We start from the raw sequence: 12802 nt of genomic DNA, 5'->3' as shown, positions 1-12802 counted from the left end.
TGTGGGCACGAGAGAATGGTCTGAAGAAGCCATCTGCCAGTATGTACGGTCTTTGGCGCTCGGGCACTCCACTCGTATGATTATTGTTTTGCGATGAGCTCCCCGAGCTCCGGCCACAAGGAAAGAGAGCAGACAATGTCCGGGGTGGAGAAGCGCCTAGACCGCCCCAATGAGAGCTTACGGTACCTTAGGTTTCCCCCATCCACAGCATCAACGTCGTTACACAAGCATGTTCTCAGATGACGGAGCAAGGCTATACGTGCAATATGACACTATGAATTCTAGCTAAAGGTCCAAATACTGTCGTCTTGCTCGTCCTGACTCCTTTTCCAAAGACAACGTATTGATTGGCAGAGGATCATCTTTCCAAATCTGCTTGCCATCACAACCGCGCCCTTCATCTTTGTCTACCGCTTGTAAACAGGAATGATTGCCTCCAGCTTCCACGTTCCTGCCTGCTACGTCTTTTCTTTGGGCAAAGATAATCTCCTTTTTCATCTTCCGATCGACGGATACCTTGTTCTCGTTCGAAGGTATGACATCCGTTAGGGCAATTCTGTCTACCATTTCCGGGCTTGTCCACACTTTTGTGTCATTTGCCACCCGAAAATCTTGCAAGGGGCTTCACGACCTGGCTTTTTGGAGGGGTTCCTGGCGAGCCGGGCAGCCCCCTTGATGACGGTGTCATTGTACTGAATTCTAGGAGTCGAAAGTGAAGGATGGCGTTCACTAAAGCGAGCCACCCGGTCAATTCCACGATATCGTACATCCGTGATTAGGTTGGCTGAGACAAACTGACGCCTTTCCCACCACCACTGTTGACATTTTCGCCACAACCGCAGAGAGCCATGCAACCATTCCTCGAGGGGCTTTGGCTTATTATTACGTACTATTGATCCACTGATTCCTGATCAACAAAGGAAGTCTAGACTTGTCGAATGCACCAGGGCATTCCATTGAATGTGCTCCAGCTTTTCGGGACCTCCCATCGATTCGAGATCTGAAGTCACGAGCATCTTGATAGTTGCCAATCAAGTTGTTCAGCCCAAACATGAGTATTGTACCTCAGATTTTGGGCCAAGTCAACAAACATTACCGTCCCTACGGGCGGAACGGAGAATGCAGCAGAGATATGCAAGAGAATGCGGATAGCGTGCAGGAAAGCTTGCGAGGCTCTGTTCCTGTTAAGCAAGGAGTGTTGGTCTACCTTTCCATGATCGAAGAATGTGTCTGATCAGTCCAGAACCGCTTTAATATCCACATGTTTCCCACATTCTCAAGCCATCAAAGGCCTCGATCGAACACTTTACCATGGCTTTATTCATCGGACTTGTGGTTTTCCAAGCCTGGATTTCGATGGCTGCACCATATGCTGCAGATCAGAATCGAGCTCTTGATTTCGACGAGGATGTATCATCTATAATCACACCTTCACCAATACTGACAGGGCAGCCCTCACCACCATTTGTTCCAACACCATTGGCTTTGAAGATCGGAGGTATTCATACGCTACCCCAGGGAGAGAATCCCTTTGGACGGCCCATTAACGCAGAAGGGCGAGGTGCTGAGCGACGGGACGTTCTAATTACTGCAATCACAAACACACCTACAGAAAAATCTCATTTTCAAGGCCCAAAACCAACTCCATTTCTTCGACACATTGAATTGAGAGCTACGCCACCTCCACCTCCACATCCACTGTCTATACCTGTTGCAGACGCGCATCCATTAGTGCCAATAGGTCAACCCGTTCAGCCCAGAGACGCTCCTTTCACGCCTCCGCCTCCAGCAATCACCAATGCTGGCGTACACTTTCTTGAACCTCCTGGTATCCCCATAGCTGATCAGGATCAGCTTCAAGAACGAAACACTCCTGCCGTAGCCCCGGGTGCTAAACCGAAGATGCCCGCCACAAAGCCCGCCAAAGCTCCGGCTGTACCAGTGGCACCAGGGCAGCCTCCTGATGGCTTCGTTCCTCCCCCACCTCACATTGTAAATGCTGGTGTACACACACTCGGGCCCATAGCGAAGCGACAGCCCAACTCAACCGGATCACTCATACCACAGGGTCGTCCAACATTCACAACACTCTGGGCTCAAGGTACAGCTATTGCCATCACCGAGCAGCGTCAGTCTGTCACAACTTTTGCTGCAAATGTGTCTTGCGAGCCGACAGCATCTGCCTCCACGGGTCCATTCAACAGCGTCAATGGCTCTCAACCTTCATGTACAACGTCATTTATTCCTGTTGTGACGTCCATCTGTGCTACAGCTGTGACACCTTTGGCTGCTCCTCCCATTGCGATCACGGATTGCGATCAATACGTTACCTATAGTTCGCAATATGGGTATGCACAATTGGACGTGAATGCAACCGCCGCTCCGACAGGAGTGCCGCGCTGGAGACAAGCGATTCAGACAGTCACCACCTACTACGCAGCCGTCTGGACAGATGTAAACCCTGGCGTGAAACCGACACAAGGTATTGTTGTCAAATGTGACGAGCAGCGTGGGTGCTCAACATCGACATACCATCCAGCTACATCATTTCCGTCATGGTCACCTATCGAGACGTGGAGCAGTAGCGCTACCGTAGAGACAACGACTGAACCAACAGTATCGTCGACGTTTACCGAAACCTTGACGACGGCACCTACTCCGGCGACGTCAGCAGCATGACGTGAAGAGTGGAAGTAGTAGGAATACTTATTAATAGCTGCTGTGTGTACAGATGGCAACTGGATTTGTTGCAATTTCCTTTTTTGAAATGAGTGTCTTGGGATAGCGTGGGAGTTGGAGGAGAAGCGGGCACACTCTTACCTGCCATGGATGGGCAATTATAAATGCGTGAATATAAACAAATATAAAATACGATCCATTGATGTAAACATCCTTCCCTCCATGTTACAGTGAAGCCTGACCTTCAGATTGGCGGACAATGTGAAAATGGCTAAGGAGAGACACCTCTGGCAAAGTCCAAGGAAACTTCTACAGCTTAACAGAAGTGTCCATCTTACGACCAAGAAAGCATCGTTGCAGGTGAAAGAAAATGGTACAAACTTTTACAACCAGCTGTGGCTAGAAAGCATCTTGGTTTCCTAATAAATCTCGACGCATTTAGCAGGAACACCAAGTCTGAGATCTCGTGCTGAAATCTTCTACTAGTCTCGAGGGCTGTTGTATTATCATCCTACAATATTGCAATTGAGACATCTGATAATGCACAAATGTAGTCTGGTATCCCTGTTCGTAGGGTCTGACGTGTGAGCATTCACTGCGTCGTACACGCTGCGGACTGCAAAATCCAGGAGCAGCATATCGCCACTATAGATGGCGTAGCATGCATTTTCGAACCACATCCATATCCGTCCTATGCCATTCATCTGAGGCATGGACCAGCAAAACGCGCATCCGTCTCAGAAATCATGCCCAGTCTACACAAAGCTGCTGCTTGCTCACGCTGACTATACCTCGTCCGCCCATCCATCACCGAGGCTTCCCCCTCTCATTCCTAGCTCTACCTCCCCACTCCTCTTCCCCATCATCCGCCCCTTCACCTCTCTTCCGCCTCTTCTCCTCCTTCCTACTCAACACCCCCGCAATCCACTCCTCAAACTCCTCCTCGACCTCCTGCTCACTCCGCCCCGACCCATCAATTCCCATCCCACCCCTCACCTTCCTCCTCAGCTCCTCCAAGGTACTGATATCAAACGCCCACAGCATGCCCCCTCCAAACATCATGGCAAAACTCATCACATTGACTGTAGCCAGGGAAAGCGCTTCGAATGCTTCGAAAGGCGCATTGAGGGATTGCAGGTGTGCTGGGGGGATATTCGAGGGGTGGAAATAGCGCGGTATTACGGATTTTCGACGGCTGCTTAAGGCGCGCGAGGTGCGGAAGGTGGAGAGTAGGAGGAAGGTGGAACCTGCTGCGAAGAGGAGGAATTGTTTGCGTGAGCGGGGGGAGAGGAGGGAGTTCGAGGCTGTGGTGGTCGCGGGAGGTGCTTGTTGTTCTAGTTGGGAGGGCTTTGGGGGAGGAACGGAGGTGGAGGGAGAGGCTAGTGTGCGGAAAAGGTTATTTGGAAGGAATGACATGGTGGCAGAGCTGTTGATGTTGGTGGTGATGTTTGTGAGTCTGAAGATCAACAGACGGACACGAACGGAGAGACATGCCAAGACACGGGGATTTTCAGCACTCTAAAAAAAAAAGATTATACTTTACAGTAAAGTCGACTTCGATCGAAAGAAAGCTCTTGTGGCGCAAGTCCGTCTCCATTTCGTTTTCTTCTGGCCTTTGACTCACAGTTTTATAGTGGTAGCGCGTTGGACTTCTATATTGTACATCCAAAGGTTGTGGGTTCGAGCGTACGTATGGACCACCAATTTTACATGTTCTTCTCTAACTCTTCGTCAGCCCACCAAGAGTGCAATCCCTTTTTACCCTTTGTAATAGTGTAGCCCCAGTCCTAGCTTGTGAACCACCCACGTTGCTCAGGCATTACGCTAGGAGCCTCCAACAACGCAGACAAAGGTTACCATTTTCAAGATTTTTTTTTTGGTTTCTTGGACCATGCCCTGTACAATGCGATTGATTTAGAGTACACGCCCTGTCTGCTATAGCTGCAATTTTGCCCATGATGTGAGTATTGAAGCTACCCTCTATCCGCGATACCTTTTACTCGCCATGAAAGCCTTGATATTCTCCCTACCCTCCACTGCATCGACCTGCTGCTTCAAGCGTGAATAGTCCTGCAGTCCATTCCCTCCGTCCTGGATCAAATCCTCATCATGCAAAATCTGATAGAGCACAAAATCCGCATAGGTGATATCCTTTCCCGTGATGTACGGGCCAGAGCGAGATAGATCGTGACTTTTCAAGTGCGTCTCCAACGCTGTTAGAAAACGGTTGCGGTCGCCTTGTTGATGCTTGGGGTAGGTCTCGGCCTGCCTTTCATTGAAGAAGGCTTGGATGAAAAGAGTGCGCCCTAGCAATGGTTACTTCAGGAGTTTCATTATCATACTAGACGTCATGTCTGCTATGATTGAGGTGAGGCGTACAATCAGCTACAATATCACATATAGCATCAGCCCAATACTTCGCCTCTTCGGTCTGACCGTCATATTTCCCCAGCTGGCGGGCAAAGTGCCTAATGATAGCGTAAGATTGTGTCAAGATCTGGCCGTCGATTTCAATGACAGGAATTGTCGTAGCAGGATTGAGCTTCGTAATGGTGCTTTCTTTGTATTTGGGGTACTCCTCGAAGGTGTAGCGAGTGTCGTCGTACGCGATTTGGGCGTCCTCCCAAAGGAGACGGATGACGTTGCCACGGCCACGAGACTTGAAATCGAAGTAGTCTGGTCCATTGATAGAGACAGATCAGTGGAGAAATTGCGTGTCAGGTTGAAGTGGGATCTAACGCATATTGGGGATACCACCAATGGCTTTGTTGCCTTCGGAAGGCGAGAGGCAGCGTTCGGTGGCAGGCATGCTGCAGAGTCACGATGATTGCTATGATGAATGGAGTCGAGAGATCGTATATTGCTGCAGGAAGAGGTGCTATCAGTTGACAGGCACTTGCAAGAGTTCAAGTTGGGATACAGAGTGCAGCCACCTCATGATCGAAAGGCTAAAGCTTACCCCACTTGATTTCAAATATCTGGTACGACACTTCCACGGTCCAACGGGTACCTGCACCTTAGGTCAATAACTGGCGGAAGGGGAAAGGGCCGCTTGCTGGACCCTTTTTTATCCTTCATCTTGCGGTGAATAAGGTAGTCGCGTTCTCAAATTGTAGAGTTCGTGTGCATCAGAAGGATGATGATGGCCGCTGCCGTTGCAAGCACGAGACTGAGGACGAGGACGAGAGTTAGAGTAAGACTATGAAGTCTGATATTGCCTGGTGATTTACTGATGAATGAGAACAGGAAGGGAGAAGATTCAGGCTTTTGAATGTGCCTTTGCAAGCTTGAAAAAGTATCTTACACTTTTCTATTTGGAAAGCCCTTCACATCATCTGGGGTCTTTATTACATAACGAATGGTTCTTACCTCCGCTGAAATGCATTGACATGGATCCTCCAGCGCCGACGCTAAACAACATCACGTAAAGTACACCTCCGTGTATATCAAAAAATCAGAATCAAGCTCAAGCAGCGGTCAAAGTAATTGGCGGCGGCGATAGAGTCAAATTAGGTGGCGTCATGGGCTTCTCCGTGGTCGGCGTTTTGGGCACAGACGTAGTTGAATCAAGCTTTTCCATCTTCATGCCTGCCTCCTCGTCATCGGAAGAATTAGTGTCGTCGGTTTTCCGGCGCATCATTTTTGCAGTCGTGCGCTTCGAGAATCGCTTAGTCGGCGCGAAGACCATCGAACAGGCTTTGTCTATGGGTCTGTAGATGAATATCAAAACCCTCTCGACGGGTCTGTACACGGCAAACCAGATTTTGCCTGCTATGCCAAAAACAAAAGCTGCGTATTTGTCTGGTATGCATCTAAGCAAGATGGCCCATAGAAGACAAGGCAGCGCGCAGAGGATGCACACGGCCCATTGCCTGCCACCAATTGCCTTGATTTGGAACGCAGCACCTCCCACAAAGATGATCATGATCTGACCGCCCACCATCATTAAGCTAATAGCCAAGAAGTAGAAGTTTTTGTGAACGCCTTCGAAGATATTGAATTTGTTATCCAAACGGCGGTTGTTGAATTGATTAAAAATTTGCATCCAAACAAATGTGTTGAATACTATCGTAGCAAGTTCCTTGTCGTGGTCTTTGTTTTGAGGTAGAAGCGAAGAAAGAAGGGTAGAGCCTGCAAAGTAGAGAACAAATGTCACAATAAGCTGGTAGATTGCTTGACCAATAATCATTTTCCACATGTTCGTCGTAATCAATGGTGCACTTTTAGGTGTCGGCTTTCGCTGAAGAATCTTCTCCGTAGGTGCGTCGGTAGCAAGGGCAAGAGCTGCGAAGGTGTCCATAATGAGATTCACCCATAGAAGCTGTACAGCAGACAGGACGGAGTGCATGTCTGGTGAAGAGACAGCTGAGACGAAGGCAAGCAAGACGGCGGTAATGTTGACTGTAAGCTGAAATTGGAGAAATTTGGCCACCGCGTCATTGACCGAGCGACCCCACATTATAGCCTTGACGATGCTGGAGAAATTGTCGTCCATGAGGATGATGGCACTGGCCTCCTTGGCGACCTCAGTACCAGCAATGCCCATTGAAAAGCCTACATCCGAGAGCTTCAAAGCGGGCCCATCATTGGTGCCGTCACCGGTCACTGCGACTTGCTCTCCGAGATGCTTCAAGCGTGAGACTAACATGCGTTTGTCGTCAGGAGAAGAACGGGCGAGTACTTGTAGTCGGGGAAGGACTTCGTCCTTTTCCTCGTCTGAAAGCTGTCTGAACTTGGGCCCCTCTAAAACGATGCCATCGTCGGTTTTGATACCGCACTCGGTCGCAATAGCAGTTGCCGTCACAACATTGTCTCCGGTAACCATGCGAACTACAACACCAGCATCTTGACACTTCTTGACAGCGTCCGTGACGCCATCTCGCAGGGGGTCTTGAATTCCGACGACGCCGAGCAGTGTCATGTCCTCGAAGACATCTTCGAATTGGGCCATTGACCGATCCTCCTCCGAGGTCCTAGCCCCAACGGGTGGCCATTGAGGATAATCTCGGTAAAGGAATGCGATTGTCCTGAGAGATTGAGCAGCAAACCCATTTATGTTTGCGGTGACCTTTGCTCTAGCTTCGTTAGATAGGTCGCAGCGGTCTAGCGATTCTGCTAAAGGATCGGTGAGTTCGTTAGTTGCTCGCTCAAGCAATATCTCTGCAGCTCCTTTCACTAGCAATCTATAACTCCCAGATGCGAGTCGAATCACGGCTCCCATGCATTTGCGCTCCGAATCGAAAGGAATTAGCTGCACAACATTGACGCCTGCACGTTCTTCGGCCACCGGCCCCATGCCTAGCTGTTCCTTAGCCATGGTAAGGATAGCTGTTTCGGTTTTCGAGCCGATAAAGGTGAACGCGCCATCCTCCTCACCTTCAAAGGCTGTTGAATTGATGGCGCATGACTGAAGCCAGATACTTTTCGCACTGGGCCAGAGACGATCGAAGGCTGAAGAGAGGCGGATGACAGAACTCTCACCCTCTTCACTCTCGGTATGCCGGGCGAATTGAATATGAGAGCCAAGAGCTCCCGCGACGACGGTCATCCTGTTCTGAGTCAATGTTCCTGTCTTGTCAGAGCAGATCGTAGTCGCATTTCCCATGGTCTCGCAAGCTCGAAGATGTCTCACAAGGTTGTGTTCTTTGAAGAGCTTTTTAGTGGCGAATGACAATGCCAAAGTAACTGCCACAGGGAGACCTTCTGGAACAGCAACTACTATGATCGTTATGGCAACGATCAGGATATCCAGAAATTGTGAGCCTTTCTTTGCAGGGCTGTGAGTGTTACCAGAAAGACCTCCAATGAAGCGGAAGGTAAGAATGAAGAAGAGTAGCCCCGCGGCCGCAGTTCCGAGATATCCAATCCAGGTTGCCATATGACCAAGTTTCTTCTGTAATGGAGTCTCTTCAGTCTCTGTCTGCAAGCTGATCATGATTTTTCCAAAGCTGCTATTGACACCCACAGAGGTTACAAGGTAAGTTCCGACACCTTCGAGTACTTTGCTGCCAGAGATCATGAAAGGGTCAAGCTTGTCTGTTGCGGTTCCTTCAGCCATTCTAGTCCAGACTTCATACCCATTAGTCTTCTTCATAGCGTCGGATTCTCCAGTAGCTGAGGATTCATCGCACCGAACGCCATAGCCGCTGAGCAGTAGCCCATCTGCAGGTAAAGAATCCCCAGATTCCAAGTGAAGAATATCTCCAACCATGACGTCAAAGACAGAGAGCATCATTGACTTGCCAGAACGTACTACTTTGACCTGCCGGTCTTCTTTCTTTGCATTCAATTTAGCGAATTGCTTTTCCCGTCGGAAGTCGTTCAGTCCGGTCACCAGAATCACAATGACGACAGCCACTTCGATCGCGAGACCTTCGATCCAATCAACCGATGGGCCCTCGCCTGGATCCGGCGTTTGGCCGACCGCTTCGTAAATCCCAAGAGCGAGTGATATGACGGCCGCAATTGTAAGTATAATAAGGACCTTGTCCTGCGCTGCGTTCCAGAATAGTCTCCATATGCTCAGAGAATGCCGGTCTGGTAACCGATTGTCTTTGAATATTCTCTGCCGATCGTGATATCGCCCTTTCACTTCCTGGTCCGTGACCATGACATTTTGATCAACCATCGGTCCATCGCCTTGTCCCTTCTTGACTCGGGCGGCATTTCTAGCCTGATCGAAGGAGATACGATCTGATATTGAGGTCTCATCAACGCTGAGACCTGCGACCAAATCTGTCTGTAATCCAATTTCCAGCCCTTGAACCCCACCAAGCGCTCGAAATGCCGCGAGCGACTTCGGGTTGAGCAGCTTATTCAAGTGCCCTGGCGAGAATGCGAAGGGATTGTCTGTAACGTCGAAGTCATTCTGGGTTGTTTTGTCCGGCGCAAGAGCCTCCTCAATGGTTAGATCATCCCCCTCAAATCTTGATCGTATTGTCTTAACATCAGAATTTGCTCTCGATCGCGCAGTATCTGCCTCTGAATATGCGGTCGAGTTGAACGAGTCTGATCTTGACCGTAAAGTGTCACCACCGAGAGAGACGGTAGTGGGAGATGAGGGGATCTGAAGGGAGGAAGATTGCTGGTAGCTTTCGGTATGGGTGTCTGGGTCGGACGAAGCATTCTCATCCTGCTGAAACTGCGACATATGAGTATCAACCTCCGGAGCCTTGTTCAAGTGACTGACATTCGTGTGTATTGATATAGGAGGCGCCAATAGTCTATGCGAAGTCATACTAAGGAAATCCGAGCGGTTTGAGCTCTGTGAACGCCTTGACGCCTACGATGACTTTCACCGCCCACGCCCAGGATGCAAGGTAATCGAGGTCAAGGAAGGCTGAGAAATGGGACATGCAAACATCGGGAATGATATAGGGAGTGCAATGGAAAGGAAGGTTCAAATGTCTGGGGCAGACAGCAAAGGGGCGTTGATGTCGGCGCTAGCTGCGGGCAGTGCACGCTCTCGCCTTCTCGTTGATTTCCAGGAGTGACCGAGGAATCGTTCATAGGCTTCTGCACAACAAGACTCCACAAATGCTTAAATCCCTCAGGAATGACTATGCCAATCCCTTCGCTGCTGGAATCCTCTCACGCTATGCCTACGAGACCTCTTGTTTGACGCTGCGCATACATAACCGGCCAGCCACTGACTCGTGCCAGCCTTGGAAGACACCAAGCGCCTTGGGGTCAGGCAGATCTGTCCAATCGATAGCGGGCGGATCTTCTAGTTGCATGGCATCCGTCACTAATCCCATCATCTTCTCCCTCTGTCCAAGCGCTGTACATATCTGCTCTCCACTAGCTACAGCAAAGCGCTACACCTGCGACGAGACGTGTTTCTGCAGCGACAGGAAGCACTCTCAGATCCAGCCCCTACTTCTAATCCCTTCTTGATCCTGTTCGCTCGGCCTGCTCGTTGACGGCCTCTAGGTCTCATCCCTGGTCCAACATCAGCTCCTTTGGCTGCCTGGTTGTCTAATCGCTGCACAGCAAATTTGATGACCGAGATGTCTTGGGTACCCTTCCCGAGCAATGACAAACACGATGTGGGATGACCTCTGAGCCTCATTAGGGTCGCAGTGTCCACCTTGAACCATATCTGCGGGAAAGCACTGGCATTAGTTATGCATATTGGGCTTTCAGTCTACCGGACGATCATCAGTGTCACAAAGGCCCGGAAGGCTGCGGCACAGACCATGAGATCCGTCGCTGGTGCGAAGTGCATGCAGACGGGAAACAGGGAGCAAGGAGAAGCAACTGGAATATTGTGGCTGGTGAGTGGCTGCAGTTTGACTCCGCCTCTTTCGTCCACAAGACCCTTTTATATGTTGATCTGCCCTTGCTCTCTTGTACTCCCGAGGTTGACACTGCGTACTCGTACACCGTGTTTGAAGACAGCTGTGACTCGAACGGTGGCGTAATTTCTATAGCCAAGCTCTTCATCGCCGCGCAATATCTCGGACCTTGAGTCCTCCGTTGCCTTCGTTAGATATGTGTTCCTCGCATAAGATTTGAAGACCCTCAATGACTGAGCAGACTCGTAGAAAGTCGAGGTCGATACATAAGGTACGGGGGGCCTGCATTCAGCAAGACGACGATCAAATGATGAACAACCTGTTTGTCTTCTTCTAAAATCGAAACAATTCGAAAAATTGTTGACCGCAACATTCTCGCTGCTTTGCGTCTTCAATATCACCGTTGATACGATTCCGCAGGGCCTCCTTCTCACAAGACTAAATCATGACGGTGCTCTAATCTATCATATTTAAAGGGCGGGTTCTTGCTAGGTCATTCAAATTGTCCACAGCACGTTCCTTCGGCACTATTCGCAAGAGGCATACCATTCTAATGCTGGAAGTTCCTCACGATTTCTGTTCCAATATGTCTCAGGTGACGATTATGTGATTACGTTCATTACTCGCCAATGTGGGTGCAATAGATGCCTTCGATACTCAATACGGCTCTGTTGGTCAAGGAATCTTCTACTCGTGGTTGCTCTTGACAACACATCTTAGCCACAATAGTTTTTCCAAAGGATCTGCAACCTCCCTTCATGCTGACCCGTTATGCGGCCAATACTTTGATAGGCGTTGAGATGATGGATGGGTGCATAGTAGCCCGAAAGAGGCTGTGAGAAGCTAGATCCTGACGGTCACCAATAGACAGAGGAAGTTTTGGCTACCTCCATGGCAGACCGCGCAATAATGTCAGCTTATTCATGACTCGGCGTCATATTCTGAGCAAACCCAGAAGGGAAATTTCCTGCGGCTACTTTTCACTGCACAGCCCAGCGCCAAAGAAGAGTCAGGCAGCCACATCTTGATCTTTGCCTATTCATATGTGCAATTGACCGCTCCCAACTGTAAGAACAAGCCATCACCTTGCTAAGACGCTAATTTCGAGGACCATTGTTTCTCATGCTCATCATGCTTGGCTGTGAGGCGGTTTGAGGCCAAGAACGAAATAAGAGATCCGCTAAATTCACCGTAATACTCGAGATAAATTGCAACTTCTAATAGGTAACTACTTCGCAGGGACTACTGCGTATGCGAAGCTTCTAATGTAAAGAAGAGCCGTGAGTTTCCCGAGCGGCGTGGAGCCATAAACGAAAAGGCCGATAATTGAGGATGATTTTATTTTTAATGATTTTATCAGTATCTTCTTCGCAAGGCCAATTGAAACCCAAACAAATCACCCAATTCTAACGGGTGGAGCGTCACAGCCCTAAGTAGCTTCACAGGATCTGTTTGCCCGATCAAGTCGAGCAGGAAGGAGTGAAGCGAATCCTCCCGTCAAGATTTAGCAGTACATGTTAGAATTCAAGACAGTACTATTTAAGACTTTGACTGCGCCATTGCCTGGAAAATATCCGCCATGAAGCTGCTCCTGGTCTCCGACCTCGTCCCAAGAAACGTTACCTCGAAGGCTGGGTGATTTGCTCAGGGTATCAGATCTAAAAAGCTTTGGGAGGCCATTGAGACGGTCTCGTCTTCCAGGGCAATCGACTGTTGGTTGGGGCCGTCCTCTCCAATGCTCCTTGAGACATGAGGATGCCTTCATGCCAGTTTTCGAGGTAAGGAGCCCACCGCTCTTGAGGCGTGGAATAGTATCTAGATATAGA

The 12802-nt window shown here is 49.5% G+C and overlaps 4 protein-coding genes across 4 annotated transcripts; 1 reads left to right on the top strand and 3 right to left on the bottom strand.

The window, feature by feature from the left end:
• Nucleotides 1-1311: 1311 nt before the first annotated feature.
• On the top strand, nucleotides 1312-2679 carry KY384_001008 (uncharacterized protein; the record flags this gene model as incomplete). The annotated part of the gene is made up of 1 exon (XM_044809540.1): nucleotides 1312-2679. The coding sequence occupies one exon, from the start codon at nucleotides 1312-1314 to the stop codon at nucleotides 2677-2679; it is 1368 nt and encodes a 455-aa protein (XP_044673447.1).
• Nucleotides 2680-4659: 1980 nt separating this feature from the next.
• On the bottom strand, nucleotides 4660-5488 carry KY384_001007 (uncharacterized protein; the record flags this gene model as incomplete). The annotated part of the gene is made up of 3 exons (XM_044809539.1): nucleotides 4660-4985; nucleotides 5059-5355; nucleotides 5419-5488. 3 exons carry the CDS (start codon nucleotides 5486-5488, stop codon nucleotides 4660-4662), a joined length of 693 nt encoding a protein of 230 aa, XP_044673446.1.
• A 657-nt stretch (nucleotides 5489-6145) lies between these two features.
• KY384_001006 (uncharacterized protein) lies at nucleotides 6146-9916 on the bottom strand (the record flags this gene model as incomplete). The annotated part of the gene is made up of 1 exon (XM_044809538.1): nucleotides 6146-9916. The coding sequence occupies one exon, from the start codon at nucleotides 9914-9916 to the stop codon at nucleotides 6146-6148; it is 3771 nt and encodes a 1256-aa protein (XP_044673445.1).
• Nucleotides 9917-10280: 364 nt separating this feature from the next.
• KY384_001005 (uncharacterized protein) lies at nucleotides 10281-10778 on the bottom strand (the record flags this gene model as incomplete). The annotated part of the gene is made up of 2 exons (XM_044809537.1): nucleotides 10281-10479; nucleotides 10738-10778. The coding sequence occupies 2 exons, from the start codon at nucleotides 10776-10778 to the stop codon at nucleotides 10281-10283; spliced, it is 240 nt and encodes a 79-aa protein (XP_044673444.1).
• Nucleotides 10779-12802: the final 2024 nt, after the last annotated feature.

Source organism: Bacidia gigantensis (assembly GCF_019456465.1).
Source record: "Bacidia gigantensis strain McMullin 20006 chromosome Unknown contig_125, whole genome shotgun sequence".
Taxonomy (NCBI): domain Eukaryota; kingdom Fungi; phylum Ascomycota; class Lecanoromycetes; order Lecanorales; family Ramalinaceae; genus Bacidia; species Bacidia gigantensis.
Note: the sequence above shows the minus strand (reverse complement) of the source record. Positions and strands in the feature narration are given on the sequence as shown.